Here is a 24,242-nt window from a genome sequence, read left to right on the forward strand (position 1 = left end):
AAAATGAAACAAATAAAATAGATTAAAAACCTTTACCTTTCTTTACAAAAATTCAATACTAAACTGCTGTATATTTATGTATCTTGACTAATGTTTTCAAATGTGAATATGAATATCTTAAGCGTTTATGGCATGCTTGAACAAAGGAAGGCGTTTTGAATAAATAATAAATAAGGTTGAATAGAGGAATGAATAAATAAATATTTTTGTAATGGCATGCAGACATACTTTATAAACACAAACTTTATGTGCACTTACTAATAAGCAAATGAAGTTTTAAAAAAAAAGTAAAAATGCTTGTATGTGTGTGTGTGTGTGTTTGCCTTAAAAAGTTACATTTAATGTAAGTTATAAAATAGTAAATATATAGCCTATAATTGTCTGTAAATGTCTGTCAAATGCGTTGTATTCAGTGTTTTATTAGCTGTTAAAGACGTGGTAAAAATGCTTGTATGTGTGTGTGTGTGTTTGCCTTAAAAAGTTACATTTAATGTAAGTTATAAAATAGTAAATATATAGCCTATAATTGTCTGTAAATGTCTGTCAAATGCGTTGTATTCAGTGTTTTATTAGCTGTTAAAGACGTGCAGAAAATCACCTGGACTACAACACGTGCACACTGTAGTGATAGCAGCGGCTGTCCTTTTCCAAACTTCTAAATGAATGTGCCTTGCAAAAACATGAAAGCAGTGAACATTAAGGCAAGAGCAGGCAGCGAGTGGAGGTATAAAGTTTTGGAACGCGTCCCTGGGTGGGGATTTTTGGTGGGGGTGAAGTCATTGAGCAGAACCGGAGCTGAAGGCTGGATGTGCCACCGGAGGCCTGGAGATTTATGAGGCCCTGCTGCCTGTGCAGTTCCACCGCAAGCCACTGCAGGGGAAACAAAGAGAGAGCCGGCACTGTGTGGCCAATTACAGCCCTCTGCCAAGGGATCCATGGAGCCACAGAGAGCTGGAGATGGAGGGAGAGTGAAGAGAGAGGAAAGTGCTCTGTGCCGCTTCAGGACGACCACACAGGAAACGCATACCTGCGTGAATCATCAGCGCTTCTCACCAGTTACCTTATGTGACCTTTGACCTAGCATGTGTCTAAGGGTGGTTCACAAATAACACGTCCTTAAGCGCTTAAACTCAACATTATAGCTTCAGATTGATCCATTTATAGAAGGGAAATGTTCACTTACAGTAAACGGTCCTGCAGGGTCACATATGAATATTTAAAAGTATAATTTTCAAATTAATATAAAATTAATACATGAAAAAAAAAGAAATAGATAGCACTTTATCCATTAGTTAATGCATTAAGTATAATGAACTAACAATGAGCAATTCATTTGTTGAAGTATTTATTAATCAGATATTAATTTAGTTAAAATTTATAGATTTTTAAAAGGGACATTTAGACTTCTAGTTTTCACAATTTTTGAAATCCCCTTTTATTATTATTATTAATAATTAAAATATTTATTTATTTTTATTATTATTTTTCACAGTTCACGTAAAGGGTCCAGTGGTGTTACAAATGAATACTTTAAAGCACAAATATTCAAAATGAATATAAAATGTATAAATTTTATATAAAGAGTGATTTTTTTTTTTTGTATTTTGGTTTTTGTTATTCATATATATTTTTTTCTAGTTTACACTATGTTTTTAAATCACCTTTTAACTTTTAAAACAATGTATGAATTTATTTATTAATTTATTTATTTGAAGTTCACTTAATTGGTCCTGTGGTGTTTTACAAATATTAAAAATATTAAATAAAAAAAACAAAAAAAATATTGTTTTTACAAATATTAAAAATTAACATAAAATTCATAAATAATGTAAATAAAAATATGAAATAGATAACATTAACGTTATTCATGTTAGTTAATAAAAATACAACTGTTCAATTTTAGTTCACGTCAGTTTAAATCCATTAAATAATGTTAACAGAGCAACTTTTCATTTTAGTAATGTGTTAGTAACTGTTGAAATTAATGTTAACTTAAATGCTTAATGCTTTAGAATTATTTTATTTTTCATTGGTAGTTCATGTTAACTAATACCAATGCTAGCAAATGGAACCTTATTGTAAATTAGCATGAAATATATAAAACTATGTACAATAAGTAATATGTCAAATAGTTTAAGATGCAGCACAGTACACATTGCAGGACAAATTTCATGTCAGCTACCCATTGACACCTTGTGTTAAAAATCAATGTTGGTCTTTTTGGAAATAGTAAACTGAAAGTGCATGAAAGCAGGTGGATGTAAAATGAAGGGAATTTCCTAGTCTTTTCTACCCCGAGATTTGTAGAGAACTGATTTGTAACAAACTGCCACAAAACCAGTTCAAAGGCCTGCAGTGGTGAGAGGAGAGGAGGTTTCTCCAAACCAAAGGAACGTCATTCACAATGTGATAACTCATGTACCACCTCTCAATGTGCCCCACAGTTAGTGGTTTGAGTGGGTACAAGACTGCTAAACTAGCACATGACAGAACCACACGCTAGCAGTAAAGCAAACAGCTGCTGGATAGCTTTTACACAGAGCATTAGATCTAGATTTATATTTACTTGTTTTTAGATCAGTAGTATGTAACACTGCACATTTTCACTGAAAATTTCCCAAAACTTTCCAAAAAATTCCATAATTTTACTAAAGTTTCCAAAAACAAATCCTGGAAATGTTCCACCTTTTGCAAACCTAGTTGTATGCCTGGATATCAAACCCATGACCTTTATTTGCTTTACCAGTTGAGCTACAAAATCAAAACAGTAAAACTGCAAGTGAAAGCTTGACTTGTTCTGAGATGCAAGGTTTATATATTGCATGCTTATTTTTGTTCTCAAGTTCAAGTTCAGTGGTTCTCAACTGATTTTAAAGGCACAGATGTCAACAACAAAAGACATACTGTACGGGTCAAAAGTTTGGAATAATACAGATTTTTTTTTAATGTTTTTTTTTTTTTGTGCCCCACAGTTAGTGGTTTGAGTGGGTACAAGACTGCTAAACTAGCACATGACAGAACCACACGCTAGCAGTAAATCAACAGCTGCTGGATAGCTTTTACACAGAGCATTAGATCTAGATTTACATTTACTTGTTTTTAGATCAGTAGTATGTAACACTGCACATTTTCACTGAAAATTTCCAAAAAATTCCATAATTTTACTAAAGTTTCCTAAAACAAATCCTGGAAATTTTCCACCTTTTGCAAACCTAGTTGTATGCCTGGATATCAAACCCATGACCTTTATTTGCTTTACCAGTTGAGCTACAAAATCAAAACAGTAAAACTGCAAGTGAAAGCTTGACTTGTTCTGAGATGCAAGGTTTATATATTGCATGCTTATTTTTGTTCTCAAGTTCAAGTTCAGTGGTTCTCAACTGATTTTAAAGGCACAGATGTCAACAACAAAAGACATACTGTACGGGTCAAAAGTTTGGAATAATACAGATTTTTTTAAAGTCTATTATGCTCACCAAAGCTGCATTTATTTGATCAAAAAATACAGTAAAAACAGTGAAAATTGTTAAATATTCTTTTATTTTAAAACAATGGTTTCTATTTGAATATATTTTAAGATGTAATTTATTCCTGTGATGCAGCGCTGAATTTTCAGCATCATTACTCCAGTCTTCAGTGTCACATGATCCTTCAGAAATCATTCTGATATGCTGATTTTGATGCTCATTTCTTAATATTTCAACATTGAAAACAGCTGTGCTGCTTCATATTTTTTGTGAAAACTGTGAGACACTACCATTGAAAATGTTGGGGCAAGTAAAATTTAAATGAATGAATGAATGAAGTTTTATTCAACAAGGATGCATTAAGTTGATCAAGTTTCATGTAAAGACATTGATAATGTTACAAAAGATTTCTATTTCAAATAAATGCTGTTCTTTTGAAGTTTCTATTCATCAAAGAATCCTGCAAAAAAAATGCATAAATAATGTAAACATTTATAATAAGAAGAGCCATTATTTATAATTGAGCACCAATAATAATTGATAAAAATTGAGCAGCAAATCAGCATATTAGAATGATTTCTGAAGGCTCATGTGACACTGAAGACTGGAGTAATGATGCTGAAAATTCAGCTTTGCAGCACAGAAATAAATTACACTTTAAAATGTATTCTCATAGAAATTAGTTGTTTGATGATCATCAAACACAAAATTTTGTAATTTGGTATTATGAGTTTCCTTCGATGTTTATGTCGGTGCCAGATGTGTTTTTTGATTGCCTTCATAGATTGTTTTCAGCAATGATCACATAATAATCTTCCCTTTATGGATGCATCTGACTCAGAGCAGATGTCATTATGAGAGTCATTTTTTGTATTTTTTGACAGGTCAGTGCTGGTTCATTGTGGTTTTGCATTTTTAGTATCTAAAGTTTCTCATTTGTATGCTTGGCACAATAATGGAATTGTGGAATCCACAGATTAACCTTTATATAAACCTCAGTGTGACCCATATTTCAAAAGGTCTCTGAGTACAGCAGCCTGGATCTGTTATTAGGCAAAGGTCCCAAGTGCAAGTGACCGTCCCAATGGGTGTTCTTGAATCATGAGAGTTGCCCTTTCGCCTCTCATAGATGCTTCTGCAATGCAGCACAAAGAGTTTACAAACCCAGAGCTTCTAACAACTCTACATCAGGGTTTGAAATAGAATTCAAAGGTGAAAAGTGAAACATCTCGCAGGTGAATGATTTATGGGTCACTTTTTAGTTGTAACTTGCTTAAGAACAGTCACTCAGTATTTTTCCACTCATAAATGTAAATCAGTTAAGTTTGCATAGCTAATATATGCATGTATAATGTATGTTTTATTATGATTTGTAAACCACAGACCACAAGAAATGCAGCAGAAATCTTCTTGATTGAATGCTTTGAAGATTTTCAAATGCAGATCAACATGCAGTTACATAGTTGAAATTTGTAGGTGTTTTGTAATTTAGCTATGAAATTAGCTAAACTCTTGGATTTTATCCTCAACGTGAGGGTTTTGCAATAGAGGAGATCCCACTCAATGATTTGGCTTAGTTATAATCATATTTTTAAAAGGAAGATCTTGGTTTTATCTAAAAAGGATTCATTTATTTGACATATTTTAAAATCCACATGGTTGAAAGAATCAATTATATTTTAATCTGTTGCACAATTTACTAAATTATGAAGCATGAAACTTTCTGGCTTGTTTTACCAAAAATTCACATTATTATTATTATTATTATTAAAACTCCCCGTGACTTACTAGTGTGAGCTGTTTGGATTCAAAAGTGGCATTTTAACATTGACTTCCTCTTGTGTGCTTTTATTTTGTGTAACATGAGACTATAAGATTGTCTTTTTTATTAACTTTTGCAACTCTTCACATGCAGGTTTGTTTTATTTATGTGATTGAAATGATCTGCATGTTTCTTTTCCACTAGTCTGGTCAGTTCAATGAAGACATGATCCCTACAGTCGGCTTCAACATGAGGAAAGTCACCAAAGGCAACGTAACAATAAAAGTAAGTCTCATCTACACAGATCATACTTCTGCCTCAAGCATGGTTTTCTTGGATCCAGATATATAGACTCTTTAATGCAAGTTATATACATCACAAGTACAATGTTTCATTGCCAGTGCCTTCCATCATGTCCACTTGTCCTGTTTTTGCATAGATTTGGGATATAGGCGGGCAGCCACGGTTCAGGAGCATGTGGGAGCGATACTGTCGGGGCGTCAATGCTATCGTGTGAGTATAGCATCTGCTTTTTGTCCTCACAGAGACTTGCCTGCTTTATTTCATTGCCCTCTGGAATACTTGATTCTGATCAGTCAGTGCCGTTGAGCAGTTAGATATTTTTGCATAATGACCATTAAAGTGCATCTGGAAGCTAGATAAGAGCGAGAATTTATAATGGCATGCATTGCATTGTAGCTAAATATTGTTTGCTAGTAAGTCCGTAGAAAAAGGTAACTAAGATTGTAGATTAATAATAAATTAATATTCACTACTGTTCAAAAGTTTGGGGTTGGTAAGATTTTTTTTATGTAATCAATGCTGCATTTATTTGATCAAAAAATACAGTAAAAACAGTGAAAATTGTTAAATATTCTTTTATTTTAAAACAATGGTTTCTATTTGAATATATTTTAAGATGTAATTTATTCCTGTGATGCAGCGCTGAATTTTCAGCATCATTACTCCAGTCTTCAGTGTCACATGATCCTTCAGAAATCATTCTGATATGCTGATTTTGATGCTCATTTCTTAATATTTCAACATTGAAAACAGCTGTGCTGCTTCATATTTTTTGTGAAAACTGTGAGACACTACCATTGAAAATGTTGGGGCAAGTAAAATTTAAATGAATGAATGAATGAAGTTTTATTCAACAAGGATGCATTAAGTTGATCAAGTTTCATGTAAAGACATTGATAATGTTACAAAAGATTTCTATTTCAAATAAATGCTGTTCTTTTGAAGTTTCTATTCATCAAAGAATCCTGCAAAAAAAATGCATAAATAATGTAAACATTTATAATAAGAAGAACCATTATTTATAACTGAGCACCAATAATAATTGATAAAAGTTGAGCATCAGATCAGCATATTAGAATGATTTCTGAAGGATCATGTGACACTGAAGACTGGAGTAATGATGCTTTTTGATGCTCATTTCTTAATATTTCAACATTGAAAACAGCTGTGCTGCTTCATATTTTTTGTGAAAACTGTGAGACACTACCATTGAAAATGTTGGGGCAAGTAAAATTTAAATGAATGAATGAATGAAGTTTTATTCAACAAGGATGCATTAATTTGATCAAGTTTCATGTAAAGACATTGATAATGTTACAAAAGATTTCTATTTCAAATAAATGCTGTTCTTTTGAAGTTTCTATTCATCAAAGAATCCTGCAAAAAAAATGCATAAATAATGTAAACATTTATAATAAGAAGAGCCATTATTTATAATTGAGCACCAATAATAATTGATAAAAATTGAGCAGCAAATCAGCATATTAGAATGATTTCTGAAGGCTCATGTGACACTGAAGACTGGAGTAATGATGCTGAAAATTTAGCTTTGCAGCACAGAAATAAATTACATTTTAAAATGTATTCACATAGAAATTAGTTGTTTGAAATTGTAATAATATTTCACAATATTACTACTTTTACTGTATTTTTGAACAAATAAATGCACCCTTTGTGAGCAGAAGAGACTTCTTTCAAACTTTGACCAGCAGTATATGGGAAAGGTTTTCTCATCCCTAACTTTGCCATCTGCATGCATGATTATATGGTTAGTTGCATTTTATTATTTGCATTTAGCATATATATTTTTTCTCTGCCGTCCTATTTTTGGGTCAAAACGGTTGAGAACCACTGATTTGGTATGAGGTTCATAACCTAAATACTAATTCATCAACAAGACATCATGACACAACGTTTAGCAGTCGTTTTGGTGTCAGCAATGAACTGCTGCTGGTTTCTCCACAAAATAAAAATAGAAAAGCATACTGCTATCAAAATCAGCACGAAATACAGCCAGGCCCTCCTTTTCCTCTAAATGATCTAAACAAACGATATAGTCTGACACATTCCTGATATCCAACACAGCTATATTTTACACCTCAGCCCCTTCTGTACTTTCAGCCAATCGCGTTTCATAATTTTCCCTCCATTTCTGCGACTGCCTGCTCCCAGAGACACCGGAGCAACCTAGATTTTTTCTCCCAAAAACGTTGGCAAAAGCGATCCGCTGGAAACGAGGACTAGAAAAGCGGCTCCCAGCTCATTAACGGTCTCATTTTCAGTCATCCACAGACTCCCCTTCCCATCTCTCCGTCCCGCCCTTCTGTTTTTATGACCGTTTTATTTCACTCCCATCACTGTAAATCCAGCGCACTCGCTGGGTGGAATTTTAAAAGCTGCACTTCTCTCTGCTTCGCAGTATTTTTTCTTCTCTTCCTTGCAGTCCTGCCCTCATGTATACTTCTCATTTTATAGAAGTATGCACGTTATAATTTTCATTTCCCACAAGAAAACAGTGCTCCAGTGGAGTTATGAGACTCACTTTCTGCACAGTTTTTTTCTGTTTCACTGCATATGCAGATATGCATATGGAAATAATAATCACGGTTATCGTATATTTTGCAGTGATTTTTTGACTCCATAACATCAATAACAATGCTAAAGGAGTAATGGAGTAATAAGCAGACGTACCCTGTAGGAATCGGACACTACGAAGCACTCTGGTATCCCAGGACCTCTGGACAGGTCTTCATTCACCAGAAACGGTTCGGTGGCCTGAAATATAATCAATAACAGTCATCAGCATTAGAATCACAATGCTTTGGCTACTTTTTACCATTCGTTCTTACTTCTTGGCAACTATTTTAGCAGGGTTGCTATATGGTTCTTTGGAGGTTCTAAATCATATGAACATATTCTTCAGATCAGTGTTTGAGTTTCTGGGTTCTTAAAACACAAATCATAGATGGTTTTGAAAAGATCTAGAAAATAAAAAGCCCTTTGTGGAACTTAAAGGTTGTGAAGTGGCATAAGACTTTAAAACTTTTCAAAATAAAGCTATCTCTGCTTCTTTAGGGGAATTGAAAACAATTTGGACACTAACAAGAAATGTAAATAAATAAGTAATCACACAAATATTTCAAAAATACAACTCATCTTGCACCATTTTTATGTTATGTTTATACATTTTTAATAAATGTATATAAATCTACATGTAAATGTAAATATTTAAAATAATGAATAAAATATTTATACATTTCAAGTACATAAACATACAATTATATATATATATATATATATAAAATATTTAAAAATGTATATATACATAAATATAATAATAAATATGTGACCCTGGAGCACAAAACCAGTCTTAAGTCAAATAAACTTGAATTGAATTGAATATATATATATATATAATTATTATATATTTTTTGCAAGACAACAGTGAGTACTTCAGTCCAAAAGGTTCTCATTTTATATAAAGAAATAAATATGAATTATTGCAAATATGAATTTATTGAAAAGATCTGATATTATTTTTGATTTTTTTTTATCAAATGAAACTTCTCTCGACCTCTGAAGAAACCTCCAGTTTCCCAGACAAGGATAATTCCTGTTGTCCTTAATAAAAACATATATACTGTATTTTAATGCAGTTGAGATTGGAGCAAACTCTGCTGCACACTTTCCCTGGATTAAACCTGTCTCCAAAATGCACTCCTATAAAAATACATGCAGCACTAAAATAACAGACACATAGATGTGTCCGCACACACACACACACACACACACACACACACACACACAGTACTATAATAGATCCCAGACACTGGCTAACCAAAATGTGGCTGCAACACTAGCTATTCATATCCACAGCAATGAAAGGCTGCATACACTCTCGCTCTCTCTTCTCTCACAACACATCCATACGTCAAAGCGCTTAACTAAACAAACTCTAGAATGACAGCCGATCCAACTGGTTGTTACTTTCAGAATGTGAACACTCTTAAAAATAAAAGGTTACAAAAGGGGGTATTGCAGTGATGCCATAGAAGAACCATTTTGGTTCACCAAAGAACCTTGAGTGAACAGTTCTTAAAATAACAATTTTTCTTAGCGTGAAGAACATTTAAATATCCAAAGAACGTTTTGTGGAATGGAAAGATTTCATGGATGTTAAAGGGACAGTTCACCCAAAAATGAAGTTGTTCCAAAGAGTTTCTTTCTTTTGTTGAACACAAAAGAAGATATTCTGCAAAATGCTGGTAACCAAACACTTGACGGTACCCATTGACTTCCATAGTATGGGAAAACAATACTATGGAAGCCAATGGCTACCGTCAACTTACCAACATTCTTCAAAATATCTTATTTTGTACTCAGCAGAAGAATTGATTGTTTGATGTAGTTCCCTGTAGATCTGTCCCCCTTCTCCCTCGCTGTGGATGTTTATGGAGCGTGGCTCTGTATCAATTAAACATGCCACCCTTTTCTATATATACGCAGCATATGCCCAATCCATATGGTTAGCCCTGAGCGAAAGCGCTCCCTAGGCCCTTCATAATTAACTCTTGAATATCAGCACAAACATATTTAGAGGCGAACGACGAACAGCCATATTCAAAATGTCTGCTGATGGGAAATAATGGGCCTGTTACATTTCATGTGTGCTCACAGGGGATCCCAAAATTGCCCTTCCATTAAGATTATAGGTAGTAACACATAATGTGAAACGTGTACCGTGTAGCAATCATAATGAAAGTGGGATGAATGTGAGCGATATGGGACATGTCTGTTTGAAAATTATGGTAAGAAAGAGAAAGCGAAAATACAACTGTATATTCAGGACTAGGATATAATTCTGATGAACTGGTTGTTATTTTCAGAATGAATAAAAACAGAAGCTTAAATGGCCAAATGGACTAGATTTTTACATTTACAGAAGAAAATGTGAGTAATGCTTGGCAGTTTGAGTTGTTTTTAATATCAAAATCTTACAGGGATATTTGACAGGTGATGGTAGCCATTGACTTCAATAGTATTTTTTTCCCCATATATGGAAATCAATGGCTACCGCCAACTGTTTTGTTACCCACATTCTTCAAAATATCTTCTTTTGTGTTCAACAGAAGAAAGAAACTCATACGGGTTTGGATCAACTTCAGGGTGAGTAAATTATTACAGAATTTTCATTTTTGGGTGAACTCTTCCTTTAATTGTCTCTCCTAAACAGTGATGAAATTAAAGCTGCAGTCCAAAAGTTTTGCCTCTTTGTCGCCATCTCTGTTCGAAACCTGCAATTGCAGTTATTTGCAGATTGATCTTCTTTACATGGGTTGTGCATCGGCACGGCTCCTCAGCGCGGATGAATCTAATGTTTTGAGCTGTATATGTGGGCTGTCAGTCAACGCACCAGTGTGGATATTCACTGTACTTCAGAATTACAGATACTACGTCTTTAAAGTATGTCCAAAATAAGAAGTTTCACTGGAAAATGCCATCTGATCAGGTAAGTAACATGTCTGCCGGTTTTGCCAGTTCTGACTTTGACTTTGCCGGTTTTGACTTTACCAGTGGTGATTTAATCTAACGATCGATCGCAAAGTTAGCTCAGATCACGTCAAACCGTGCAAATTATTATTATTGTTAAACTTCGTTCCCAAATTGTTAATGTTAACACCATAAACAGACATGTCTGTTTGAAAATTATGGTAAGAAAGAGAAAGCGAAAATACAACTGTATATTCAGGACTAGGATATAATTCTGATGAACTGGTTGTTACTTTCAGAATGAATAAAAACAGAAGCTTAAATGGCCAAATGGACTAGAAAATGTGAGTAATGCTTGGCAGTTTGAGTTGTTTTTAATATCAAAATCTTACAGGGATATTTGACAGGTGATGGTAGCCATTGACTTCAATAGTATTTTTTTCCCCATATATGGAAATCAATGGCTACCGCCAACTGTTTTGTTACCCACATTCTTCAAAATATCTTCTTTTGTGTTCAACAGAAGAAAGAAACTCATACGGGTTTGGATCAACTTCAGGGTGAGTAAATTATGACAGAATTTTCATTTTTGGGTGAACTCTTCCTTTAATTGTCTCTCCTAAACAGTGATGAAATTAAAGCTGCAGTCCAAAAGTTTTGCCTCTTTGTCGCCATCTCTGTTCGAAACCTGCAATTGCAGTTATTTGCAGATTGATCTTCTTTACATGGGTTGTGCATCGGCACGGCTCCTCAGCGCAGATGAATCTAATGTTTTGAGCTGTATATGTGGGCTGTCAGTCAACGCACCAGTGTGGATATTCACTGTACTTCAGAATTACAGATACTACGTCTTTAAAGTATGTCCAAAATAAGAAGTTTCACTGGAAAATGCCATCTGATCAGGTAAGTAACATGTCTGCCGGTTTTGCCAGTTCTGACTTTGACTTTGCCGGTTTTGACTTTACCAGTGGTGATTTAATCTAACGATCGATCGCAAAGTTAGCTCAGATCACGTCAAACCGTGCAAATTATTATTATTGTTAAACTTCGTTCCCAAATTGTTAATGTTAACACCATAAACATTGCGTGACTATGTAGTGTGTATTATCGTTATCTGTAGATTTCAGTTTCTGTACAGTCTAATCTCTAATTGTCATTCGAATGTCATCAAAAGAAATTGTACTTTTAACCTCAAAAAGCAATTTAATGTTCCTTAGAACTCGTTCTCTTTGAAATACAAACCTTTTGTAAGTACAGTAGGCTAATCCCACGTATCTGTAATCAGATGTACATTTAAAACTGGAATATTATCTAATTTCAGTCACTTACATGTGTTTCATTACCATTATGCACCAATTAAGACTTCTCAAAATGACAAGTTTAATTATTCCAGCTGCTGTAAGAAGAGGCTACAAATGATCCTCCACCTGCAGCATCCACTGCAGCCTACTAGCCGGGACTCCTTCTTTATATATACAGACGTGATGTAATGACGCAAAGACAAACGACCCGAACCACTCAAATTATAAAACATTATTACAAGCTTACGATTATGAACCGGGCTAAGGTAAGGTTTTGAACACTGATTGGTTATGTACTTTCTCAGTGATTGATTTCGGATCATTTTTAACCAAAAAAAAAAGTTAAGGAATGCAGCTTTAAATGGAAAGCAACTGGAGACTTTGTTCAAGTCTTGTGCATATTTTATGATATATTTACACATTTTCATTTTTAATATTTGCTCTTATTTTTTATTTGCCAGTAATGATAATTTAATAAGAATTATTATGAATTTTGGTAAGAAATGTAATTAACTGACATGAAAATAATTTGACAATGCAAAACGGAAAAAAAAAATATATCGCTGTACACGATTTCATTTATTTTGCTAAAGTCATCCACGCCCTCTCTAAAAATCAGAACGCGCAAAATGAGTCAGAAGCAGAGAGAGTGTTCTGATTGGTTGGTCTTCTTGTTACCACGCAGAAGCTCCCGATTCTTTAGTTCTGTTAGGCCTGGGACACACTAGACGATTTTCAAATCTTTACCAATTTTAAAACCATGGGAGACCACAGACATGAAGACCGTTTCAATTGATTTTTAGCCTTACAATCCTCTGAACATGCACACTAGATGATTCGCCCAGACCCCACACTAGGAACGATTTCACGGTGACATGAGAACTCACGGATCAAACATGACTAGAGAAGAAAAACACACAGAGGACAGTCGACATCATCAGCTGGCTCTCCTGGAGCACGTTCTGTTGTACAGTGAAAAACAAAATAGAATATGGGTGATGTTCTTTCTTAGTACTCTGCTTTCGTGGCATGTTTGTGGCTGGCCAAGCTTCAGCTATAGAAGCATGCAACATCCGGTAGGTGACGCTTGCCAGCCTTACAGAAACAGGTGTGATTTCTCATGCCTCTGAAAAAGTGAAATGAGACCTATGCATGTTTTGGTGAGGTTCATGCTTACACGTTCATATAACCTTTAACTTCACAACAACAACCCCAAATAAAGACTATTCACAATATCCCTCTTTACATCCTAATTCATGTGTTCACAGATAAGAGAAACTGACAGTCGACAGGACTTCTACATAACTGTTAATGCTCTACAAACCCAGGTAACACAGCAGACACATCAAAGCGGAGCGAGGGAGGGAGGGGGATTTGTTTTTTAAAAGCGGCGAGGGGGGAAATATATGAAAGCAGAAATGTATGCCGTATGAACGCTTGCCAGGGCCACTTCAGGGAGAAATGCTGGAAAAAAGTGATATTTCATACCTCCATCTCTTGAGGAGCCGGAGAGAACGAAATGAGCGCAGAACAGGAGTAATAATGAAGCCGGGGAGGAGGGTGGGCTGTCAGGTTGCTTATTGTTTGTTTTCGGAGCTGTTTGGGCACAAAACATTGATTCTGTCAGCACAGGAACTGCAAGCCAGAGTCGTGTCAGATTATGGGCTATTATACAGGATGAATCATTATTTTACTACATTAAATACAAAATATAAGATATTTCAAATTTTTAATTAAATGGCTTGTTAGCGTTAGTGGGAAAACTAAGGCAGGGGAGTGACATTAAAAATAATTTTCATTGTTTTAAGACAAAACATGCTACCACGATGCTGTGTGTGGTTGCCAGGGTGTTGCTAAGGTGTTCCTCGTTTTCTCCTCTTTTGCTAGGAATCATTCATGACTGTTATACGACAAAGTTTAATACTTATGTTTAGAGGTTAGTCCCTGCTGGTAGATGTCGTAACTACACCATCTGGACACAAAAAGCACTTTTCTCCATTGACGACTATTTAAAATCAGCCCAGTATTCAAGTATTTCCTTTCCTGCAAAGGTTTTGAATCAATGCGGTGATTCCCCTGTTGCTTAATCAGTGCCACAGCAAAAAAAATAATTTAAGTTTATTAATAAGTTTATTACCCGTTTTTAATGCAAAGCAATAAAAGACCAAATAATATGCCATGACTTTCTGTTGTTTTTACATGCACGCAGAATACAGAATGAATCATTATTTTACTACATTAAATACAAAATATAAGATATTTCAAGTTTTTAATTAAATGGCTTGTTAGCGTTAGTGGGAAAACTAAGGCAGGGGAGAGACATTAAAAATAATTTTCATTGTTTTAAGACAAAACATGCTACCACGATGCTGTGTGTGGTTGCCAGGGTGTTGCTAAGGTGTTCCTCGTTTTCTCCTCTTTTGCTAGGAATCATTCATGACTGTTATACGACAAAGTTTAATACTTATGTTTAGAGGTTAGTCCCTGCTGGTAGATGTCGTAACTACACCATCTGGACACAAAAAGCACTTTTCTCCATTGACGACTATTTAAAATCAGCCCAGTATTCAAGTATTTCCTTTCCTGCAAAGGTTTTGAATCAATGCGGTGATTCCCCTGTTGCTTAATCAGTGCCACAGCAAAAAAAATAATTTAAGTTTATTAATAAGTTTATTACCCGTTTTTAATGCAAAGCAATAAAAGACCAAATAATATGCCATGTCTTTCTGTTGTTTTTACATGCACGGAGAATAAAAACAACATAGCCTACGATGTGACCAGTAGAGACTGATTCACAAACAAATCACTCTTATGAGCCAGTTTTTTTTTTTATCAAAACATACATACATATGATTAATGTAATCCGATTCATGAACAAATTACACATGTAATCCAGTTCTTTTCAGTGACTCAAAAACAAATAACCCAGTCAGTGTAGTTTGATTCCCGAACAAATGACTCATATGAGCTGGTTCTTTTTAAAGTGAATCCAAATCCATAAGAGCGAACAGTGTAGTCTGATTCTTGAGTAAATGACTCATTTGAACTGGTTCTTTTTAGCAAATCAAAATGATAAAAGACGACCAATGCAGTATTATTCTTAAACATATGACTCGTATTAACCGGATATTTTTTTCTGAATCAAAAACAAATTACTTGTATGTGTCTGTTCTTTTTAGTGAATCAAAAACATACAGCGTGGCCAGTGTAGTCCAATTCTCAAGCAAATGACTCATATGAGCAGGTTCTTTTTAGTGAATCCAAACAAAGCACAAACAGTGTAGTCTGATTCTCGAACAAATCACTTTTATGAGCTGGTTCTTTTTTAGTGAATTAAAAAAAAACAAAAAAAACATAGGAGCGAACAGTGGAGTCCCATTCCTGAACAAATAACTTCTGTGAGCCTGTTCTTTTTAGTGAATCAAAAACATAAAGTGCGACCATGCAGTCCGATTATCAAACAAATTACTTATATGAACTGGTTATTTTTAGTGAATCCCAAACAAATTAATAATATGAGTTGGTGCGTTTTAGTAACCTATATCAAAAACATACAAAATGACCAGTGTAGTTTGATTACCGGACAAATGGCTCTTAAAAATCGGTTCTTATAGTAATGAATAAAAAAATAAAATAATTAGCTACTGGTTTGACTTAAGGCCCGTTCACACCAAGCACGATAACGATAAAGATATAGTTCTAAAAATCGTTCTCAATATTAAAAAATAGCATAGTTCACACCACAACTATAACGATAACGATACAGAGGAACAATATCGTTGTGATCACTTTCAAAACAATTTTTTGTTTTGAATCAATGCGGTGATTCCCCTGTTGCTTAATCAGTGCCACAGCAAAAAAAATAATTTAAGTTTATTAATAAGTTTATTACCCGTTTTTAATGCAAAGCAATAAAAGACCAAATAATATGCCATGACTTTCTGTTGTTTTTACATGCACGCAGAATAAAAACAACATAGCCTACGATGTGACCAGTAGAGACTGATTCACAAACAAATCACTCTTATGAGCCAGTTTTTTTTTTTATCAAAACATACATACATATGATTAATGTAATCCGATTCATGAACAAATTACACATGTAATCCAGTTCTTTTCAGTGACTCAAAAACAAATAACCCAGTCAGTGTAGTTTGATTCCCGAACAAATGACTCATATGAGCTGGTTCTTTTTAAAGTGAATCCAAATCCATAAGAGCGAACAGTGTAGTCTGATTCTTGAGTAAATGACTCATTTGAACTGGTTCTTTTTAGCAAATCAAAATGATAAAAGACGACCAATGCAGTATTATTCTTAAACATATGACTCGTATTAACCGGATATTTTTTTCTGAATCAAAAACAAATTACTTGTATGTGTCTGTTCTTTTTAGTGAATCAAAAACATACAGCGTGGCCAGTGTAGTCCAATTCTCAAGCAAATGACTCATATGAGCAGGTTCTTTTTAGTGAATCCAAACAAAGCACAAACAGTGTAGTCTGATTCTCGAACAAATCACTTTTATGAGCTGGTTCTTTTTTAGTGAATTAAAAAAAAACAAAAAAAACATAGGAGCGAACAGTGGAGTCCCATTCCTGAACAAATAACTTCTGTGAGCCTGTTCTTTTTAGTGAATCAAAAACATAAAGTGCGACCATGCAGTCCGATTATCAAACAAATTACTTATATGAACTGGTTATTTTTAGTGAATCCCAAACAAATTAATAATATGAGTTGGTGCGTTTTAGTAACCTATATCAAAAACATACAAAATGACCAGTGTAGTTTGATTACCGGACAAATGGCTCTTAAAAATCGGTTCTTATAGTAATGAATAAAAAAATAAAATAATTAGCTACTGGTTTGACTTAAGGCCCGTTCACACCAAGCACGATAACGATAAAGATATAGTTCTAAAAATCGTTCTCAATATTAAAAAATAGCATAGTTCACACCACAACTATAACGATAACGATACAGAGGAACAATATCGTTGTGATCACTTTCAAAACAATTTTTTTCTCCAGTTGATGAGCGATAAAACACTGACAGCCAATCAGAATCCATCCTGCTGTAACGAGCTCAAGAATTTAAAGCGGCAGACGAGCGTGCGCTTAGAATAAACAGATGATATCGTTCGCTGGTGTGGACGCTAATATCATTATCTTTATAGTTATCGTTCTTGGAGTGAACGGGGCTTTAGTCTAATGAATACTTCACTGAACTCTCAGAACGGTTACTAAATTTGACTTGATTTATATATATATAAATACTGTATATATGCATGCAAACCGAAGATCAGAATGTTAACAGATATCTTTGTCCATATTTAGAACTTTTTTTTTCATATTTAATGAAAATGCTATATAATATCAGATTAATGCATGGCTCTAGCAGCTCATAGACATGCAGTTATGATAATGAACTGATGTGCATGACAACATACTGATAACCAGAGTTTCATTAACATCACATCATTGATTTGCAATAGAAGAAAAAGCTAAAGCCAACAGCCAATTAATCAGGGACATCTGTGTCAAATGACTTGTTCATAATGTTGATTGGTCATAAGATCAAGTCCAGTTGACAGGGGAACTAACAGCACTCTACCACAGGGAGCACTAACACATGGCACACATGCTTTTCAGTTTGGGTCTTGGAAATAAATTAAGGCAGACACAAATGTCTTACATCTTTAATGTCAAATAAATGTATGATAACTGCTACGCTAACATCAATACCTCTTCTCACTCAAACAAATCAAACACGGACTACAAAATAATGGATTCAGTTATATATTCTGCTGCTACGTCGTCCAAGCTTGCATGAAACCTTTTTGGTAAAACTATAGGATGCATTGTTTGTTATCATAAAACTGTTCTTCGTTTCAACGGTCATCAAAGTCTCTTCCAGATGCATTTCTCTTTAAGCATCTATTTATTTGGCAGAGGCCTGCTGTAGCTGCAATGCAACTAGCTGTCAACTCTTCTAACTATCTAGCTTCATATCTTTGATTGTTGTTTGGAAGCTTAATTAAATTCGTTTTTTAAGCGAAGACGTTAATCCCATGTGGAGTCAGTTTTGAATAGATTCCCTCGTTTCTTTCTGCAGTGGCCTATTTGGGTGCGTGCCATTTAAGAGAGCGGATAAACAAATAATTATCCACATTAATGTGCTGATATTCAGGCCCATCTGGAAATCATCAACAAGTACAAACCTTGCATCAGTCATGCAATCAAATATAATCTGGATTCCGAAGCCGGTCAAAGTGGAGGAAAACTGAAAACTATGTGTGCAGCGAGTTGAAAATAAAGAAGGCCGATGCATAAATTAGCTGAACATTTAGACTCTGAAATGAGGACACCTGGGTAATGTGCTTTAGTTGACTGCCAATAGCTTGATGTCTCCTCAGATTGGTTTATTGTGGCCTGTCTGGTGAGAAGTAAAAATCAAGCTATCTGAGGTTAGAGTCGAGCTAAATCTGAGCAGATGTTCTTGCATGAAGATCCCAAAATTCAGCCAATATGATATTCAAATGCAAGTTCCTTGTGTTCTTTAGTTTTGAAATAGCTGCACGTTTCATTGGCATATACTGTAAAAAGCTGTTGAATCTGGCCTGCATATTTCCTCTCCAATGTCCTATAAATAAAATGCTAAAAATTAAAAGAAATGGCTGCATGTGTACTTTATACATGGCCCACCTCATACAGCGAACATACAGTGTTATTTAACCCTTCTGCTGTGCTTAATTTGGGGTTACCAGTCAAAAATGATGGGACTTTTAAAATTGCTTGTAAATCTCTCATTATGCTGTATTATCACCAAATCTTGGATTCTGTCTTTTTGTCAACTTGTTTTCTTTCAATTTGCACAGCTTTTGTATTTCTTTTTGGAACCAATTGCTCATAGGCCTCATTGATCTGAACTCATGCACCTCGGTTTTTAAGTGAAAAAAGCACTATTTGTGAATCATTTTGGAAATGTTCACTCAAAAATGGAGGTGCATGAGCTCAGATCAATGAGGCCTACAATCAGTCAGTTCCAAAATGAAGCACACGCCAAGACCAAATCCAATATTTGGTAATAATATAGCATAATGAGAGATTTACATGCAATTTGACAACACAAGTGGTTATGACCCTGGAGCACAAAAGAGTCTTAAACCGCTGGGGTATATTTGTAGCAATAGCCAAAAATACATTGTATGGGTCAAAATTGTTGATTTTTCTTTTATGCCAAAAATCATTAGGATATTAAGTAAAGATCATGTTCCATAAAGATATTTTGTAAATTTCCTACTGTAAATATATCAAAACTTAATTTTTGATTAGTAATATGCATTGCTAAGAACTTCATTTGGATAACTTTAAAGGCGATTTTCTCAATATTTAGATTTTTTTGCACCCTCAGATTCCAGATATTCAAATAGTTGTATCACACACACACACACACACACACACACACATACATACATACATACATACATATATATACACACACACACATACATTTGTGAGTTATTAAATGCAAAGAAAGTAAGTTTTAGTCCAATTTTCATGAAAAATAAAATCCTTTCTGGGTCAACATGACTGGAAAACAACATGAGGGTTAAAAGAGATGCTAAAAAATATCAATCTCCAAATACTTTTAAGATTGTATTTACACGATGGCCTTTTTGTATGTATGTATGTATGTATGTATATATATATATATATATATATATATATATATATAAACTATTCTGTTTAATTATAGCAACTGACATGCACACATTAACAAATATGTTTAACAAGAACAAAATGAAATGAAATTGTGGAAACAAACTATGTTTTATACATGGACTGGGCATTAGATTTTGAAACTCAGCCAAGTAAACACAGATATCGGCTATTATTGATCGGTCTCGTTGATATATAAATCTATCTCTAATGATTATTTTATTACTATTCTAATTTAATTGTTGTTTACAGTTACAAAACTCTGTGCAAGCAAAATACATTTCAAGAGAAAAAAAACAAACAAAGGATGCAATAAATCGATGCCAGTCAAAATGCATTGCAATGCAATGACTTCACGTGCAACACGCTCTGCAGGTAAAAGTTAGAATGGACACGAAGTAAGTTGCATCCAGCACTGTTGTTCTATATTTAACCCCTCAAAGCTTTTGTTCTCTTTGACAGACGACATGTGGGCGGCGACTGTCGTCCTGTGACAAGCTTGCGCATGCAGCGGAACTATTTCAGTAATGGCATGTTACATGTGCATGTGTCGCCTGTAATCCCGATAACACTGAAATGCATGTAAACTGAAGGGTTATTATTTTACACAAACACAACACTTCATTATCCACCGTCTTAATGGGGTGGATGGATCCAGAACACTTGTTTTGAAAGTTTGAATGCCACAGGATCAAAGTTAAACTATGATATTGCCATTATGATATTGCATGGCTAGTTTATTCACTTTAGGAGAGAGAGAGAGAGAGAGAGAGAGAGAGAGAGAGATGCAGAGATGGATGAAGTGTGTGACTTTTTGTTTGCAACCACAATGTTAAATGGTGACGTCTCGAGCGATGCACGATTTCAGGTGTTTAGAGTGATATTTCTGTGCGTGTCGCCATAAATCTTGTCATGTTATCAAGTAAGTGCACAAGTAAAAACTAAACCCTAATCGTGCACTGGTGTTAAAGTGTTAAGTTGGCAGCTGAGCAGGTGTAGTGCAGTTTGGTCACCGATCAATTCTGCTGAGAATTTAAACAAGACGATGCAGCAAAATCTTCGTGCAATCAAATCATCAACCTCACGTGATTTAAAAGTATTAAATGAGTGTAAAATCTCAAGTGATGTTTGTTTTAGATGAGTTGCAATCTAAATTCATTTTGACATTAGGTAAATTTGAGCCTATTTAAAATCTAATTCTAATTGTAATTTCAAATAACGTGAAAAATGATATTGTTACATTCAACGGTAATTTGTAAATGTAGTCGGGCTCTTTTTGTCGTCTCAGTTTTAATTAATTCAACGTGTGCCAGATGTGTTTGAAGGTAAACTTGCAAAGGGGAATTGTTTGAGGGGAATCCGCGTTAATTGCGGCTGTTTTAATTAATTCAACATACCTGGGCTCTAAAACAGAAGAAAGACTTCCAAACGACCTGAAAGAGACACGCGTTGACCTTCAGTGAAGCCCTGATGCGCGCTGTGATGCAGCTGCCAACAACATTATCAAGCAAATTACCTTGCCTTTTTGTCAAAATAATAAAATACATGCAAAGTCAAATAATAAAAAAAGAATACAAATAAAATAAAATTATAAATCCCCCCCATATATAAAGAGGATGACACTTTTTTATGCATGTCTTTTTTAGCATTGATAATTGTCCTTTTATTTATGTATTTTTTTCTATTTTTAATATTGCAATGTTATCTGTATTAAACAAATGCATGTAATGTTATTTCGTTTGTATCTCAGAATAGGCCTACAATCTATGAATATGACAGAAAAATACAATGAATCAAAAAAGATAAGAGATTAAACAAAACACCTAAAGGAAGTAATATAACGAAATTATCTTCAATAAATCACTTGAGAAATGAATGTATATGAACAAATAAAAAAGGCTCATGTTCATTAAACACGAGTTGTTTGAAACCGAATATATAAGCATTAAAACAGAACAATATCTAACAAACGCAATATTAAGCAGCAAACCATGCTCTGCATATTTTATCTCATCATTTTTGATTTACATTATTTATTATTATTTTTGATTTACGTTATTTCAATTTTCTTTTCTTTATTTAGCAGGATTTTCTGTATTTAGCCTTTAAAACCCTCACCATTTGATCGGTTTTTAAACATTTCTGAAAACATGCCATAGCATAGCATGTTTTCCATTAAGCCAATAAAAGTAATCAATACTTAAAAAAAAAAAAAATTTTTTACTAATATTGGTTGGTGCATTAAAAATGTAACCACCGTCAGAAACACAAATGCGTATCAGACATTTCTGAACATTTAAAACATTATTTGAATAAAACGTTAAAACCTCACATTTACAGTTGATAATATTTCTAAATATAAATAAATGAATGGCAATACTATCAATTTCAGTTTATAAAAATATATAGCCTACTAATAATATAGGCTATTTGTGAATTGCAAACACTGTTCATATAGCATATATTAATCAGTTTAAAATAATATTAAACAGAATAATATTATTAAACCGTCTGTATGACAAATCACTCAGAGCAATTATTGCTATTTTAATTTACTGTATTTATATATTTAATTTATTAATAGGCTATGAGTTTACGATGTTAAAAGGTTTTGTAAGTACAAATATCAGCTCGGTGGTTTCTACAATCTAATCTGACCTAAACCACATCTCGGGCAAAGAGGGAGAACCAACAAATGTGTTACTCACTCAGTTTAAACGAAATTACATTAAAGAATCTAAATATTATATATGCTTTTATTACGCTCACGATTTTATTATTTAATTAACGAAGCGCATTTTACACTGGACTGTGTAGAATTAAAATGCAGATAATATTTAAGCAATAACAGGCAAACTCTTAACTCTTTACTTTGTAAAAACAAAAAATGTTCGACTGTCCGCAATGAAATTATTCACATGAGAATAGAGAATGGAGAATTTGTACACTATGCACATGATGATTACAATTAAATAAAGCGCGGGGGGAAACACCAGAAACATGAACACTGACTGAATCATTGGCTGTTGACGTTGTCATATTTTCCCAAACATTTTTGAAAGGTCTGATCACTAATAAACGTTGGACGGAAGGAAGAACACACTGACGATGTGCAGGTGCGTTTCAAAAGGACTAAAGAAGAGCTTCTAGAGAGAAAAAAATCCTCTATGAACATGACTTACAAATATACACAGTATAAAACACTGTAACAGGTGGGCTAACCCTTGCGTTATTGGTTTTACAACCACCGCAAACGATCAATCATAGAAAAAAAAAGAGGAAAGAAAGAAAAGGCGTTTTATTGTAATTTACCGGAGTTAGCTAACTAGATACATTAAAACAAATATATATTTACATTTCAAAAATATTTACATTCAAATGTAAAATTGGTGATTTCTTGTATCATTTGGTTCAAAAAAAGTTTTGTAGTTGAATTTACTTTTTTCTTTAATCTACCTTTTTTTTCTTTCGGATTATCTCTCTCTCTCTCTCTCTCTCTCTATATATATATATATATATTCACTCACACAAATACACACACACAATATAGTCAAAACAATATGCATGTGACCTTTACACCTAAAGGTCAAAAATAAAATTGTAATAATAATGCAATAATGCATTTTGATAATTTAATTTAATTTTTTCATATATAGTTATGATTAATTTAAGAGGACATACTTAGGAAAAACAGCCAAAGGTTGACATACAGAAAACATTTTATTATATATCATATGAGACGGTCCATATTACAGTTGAATGGGGGAAAAAATGAAGACATCATAAGACTGAGGCTGAATCCATCTCAAAAATTGTTTGTCAACACAACTAGTTTCTGTGAGTTCAAAAATCAACCATAATAAAAAATATAAGCTTTACTAAAACTAAAACAAGTGTATAGGAAATTTCACTAGTGGAGCATGTAATTTAACCCTGGTTTATTTTAAGATCAAGATGCATGATTTAAGATGAAACGTATAAACAAAATATATAAAGTTTCTGATTTAGACTATCAAACCTTTTTTTTTTAAGGTAGATAATGTATGCTTCGTTCTTCCCTGCATCACTTCAAACAGGAGGGTCATTTATTTTGCGCAGTGCAGACTGAATTTAGGCTCTGCTGCCTGTTCCTTGGCTTGGCTTTCATTTCTGACTGCCTGTCTTTAATTTAGCAGGGCTCCTCAGAGCTGAAAAGACAGC

At 33.9% G+C, this 24,242-nt stretch overlaps 1 protein-coding gene across 2 annotated transcripts in view; it reads right to left on the bottom strand.

Annotated features, from left to right (window-relative positions):
* LOC107718575 (nuclear factor 1 X-type-like) overlaps positions 1 to 24,242 on the bottom strand; it is a 190,749-nt gene that overhangs the window by 157,196 nt on the left and 9,311 nt on the right. For both annotated transcript variants that reach the window (XM_016525708.1, XM_016525700.1), the window contains exon 2: positions 8,224 to 8,307. In XM_016525708.1, coding sequence (XP_016381194.1) covers positions 8,224 to 8,307 — 84 coding nt within the window. The remainder of the gene's footprint in view (positions 1 to 8,223; positions 8,308 to 24,242) is intronic.

Source organism: Sinocyclocheilus rhinocerous, unplaced genomic scaffold (genome assembly GCF_001515625.1).
Source record: "Sinocyclocheilus rhinocerous isolate Xijiao unplaced genomic scaffold, SAMN03320098_v1.1 scaffold182, whole genome shotgun sequence".
NCBI classification, from domain to species: domain Eukaryota; kingdom Metazoa; phylum Chordata; class Actinopteri; order Cypriniformes; family Cyprinidae; genus Sinocyclocheilus; species Sinocyclocheilus rhinocerous.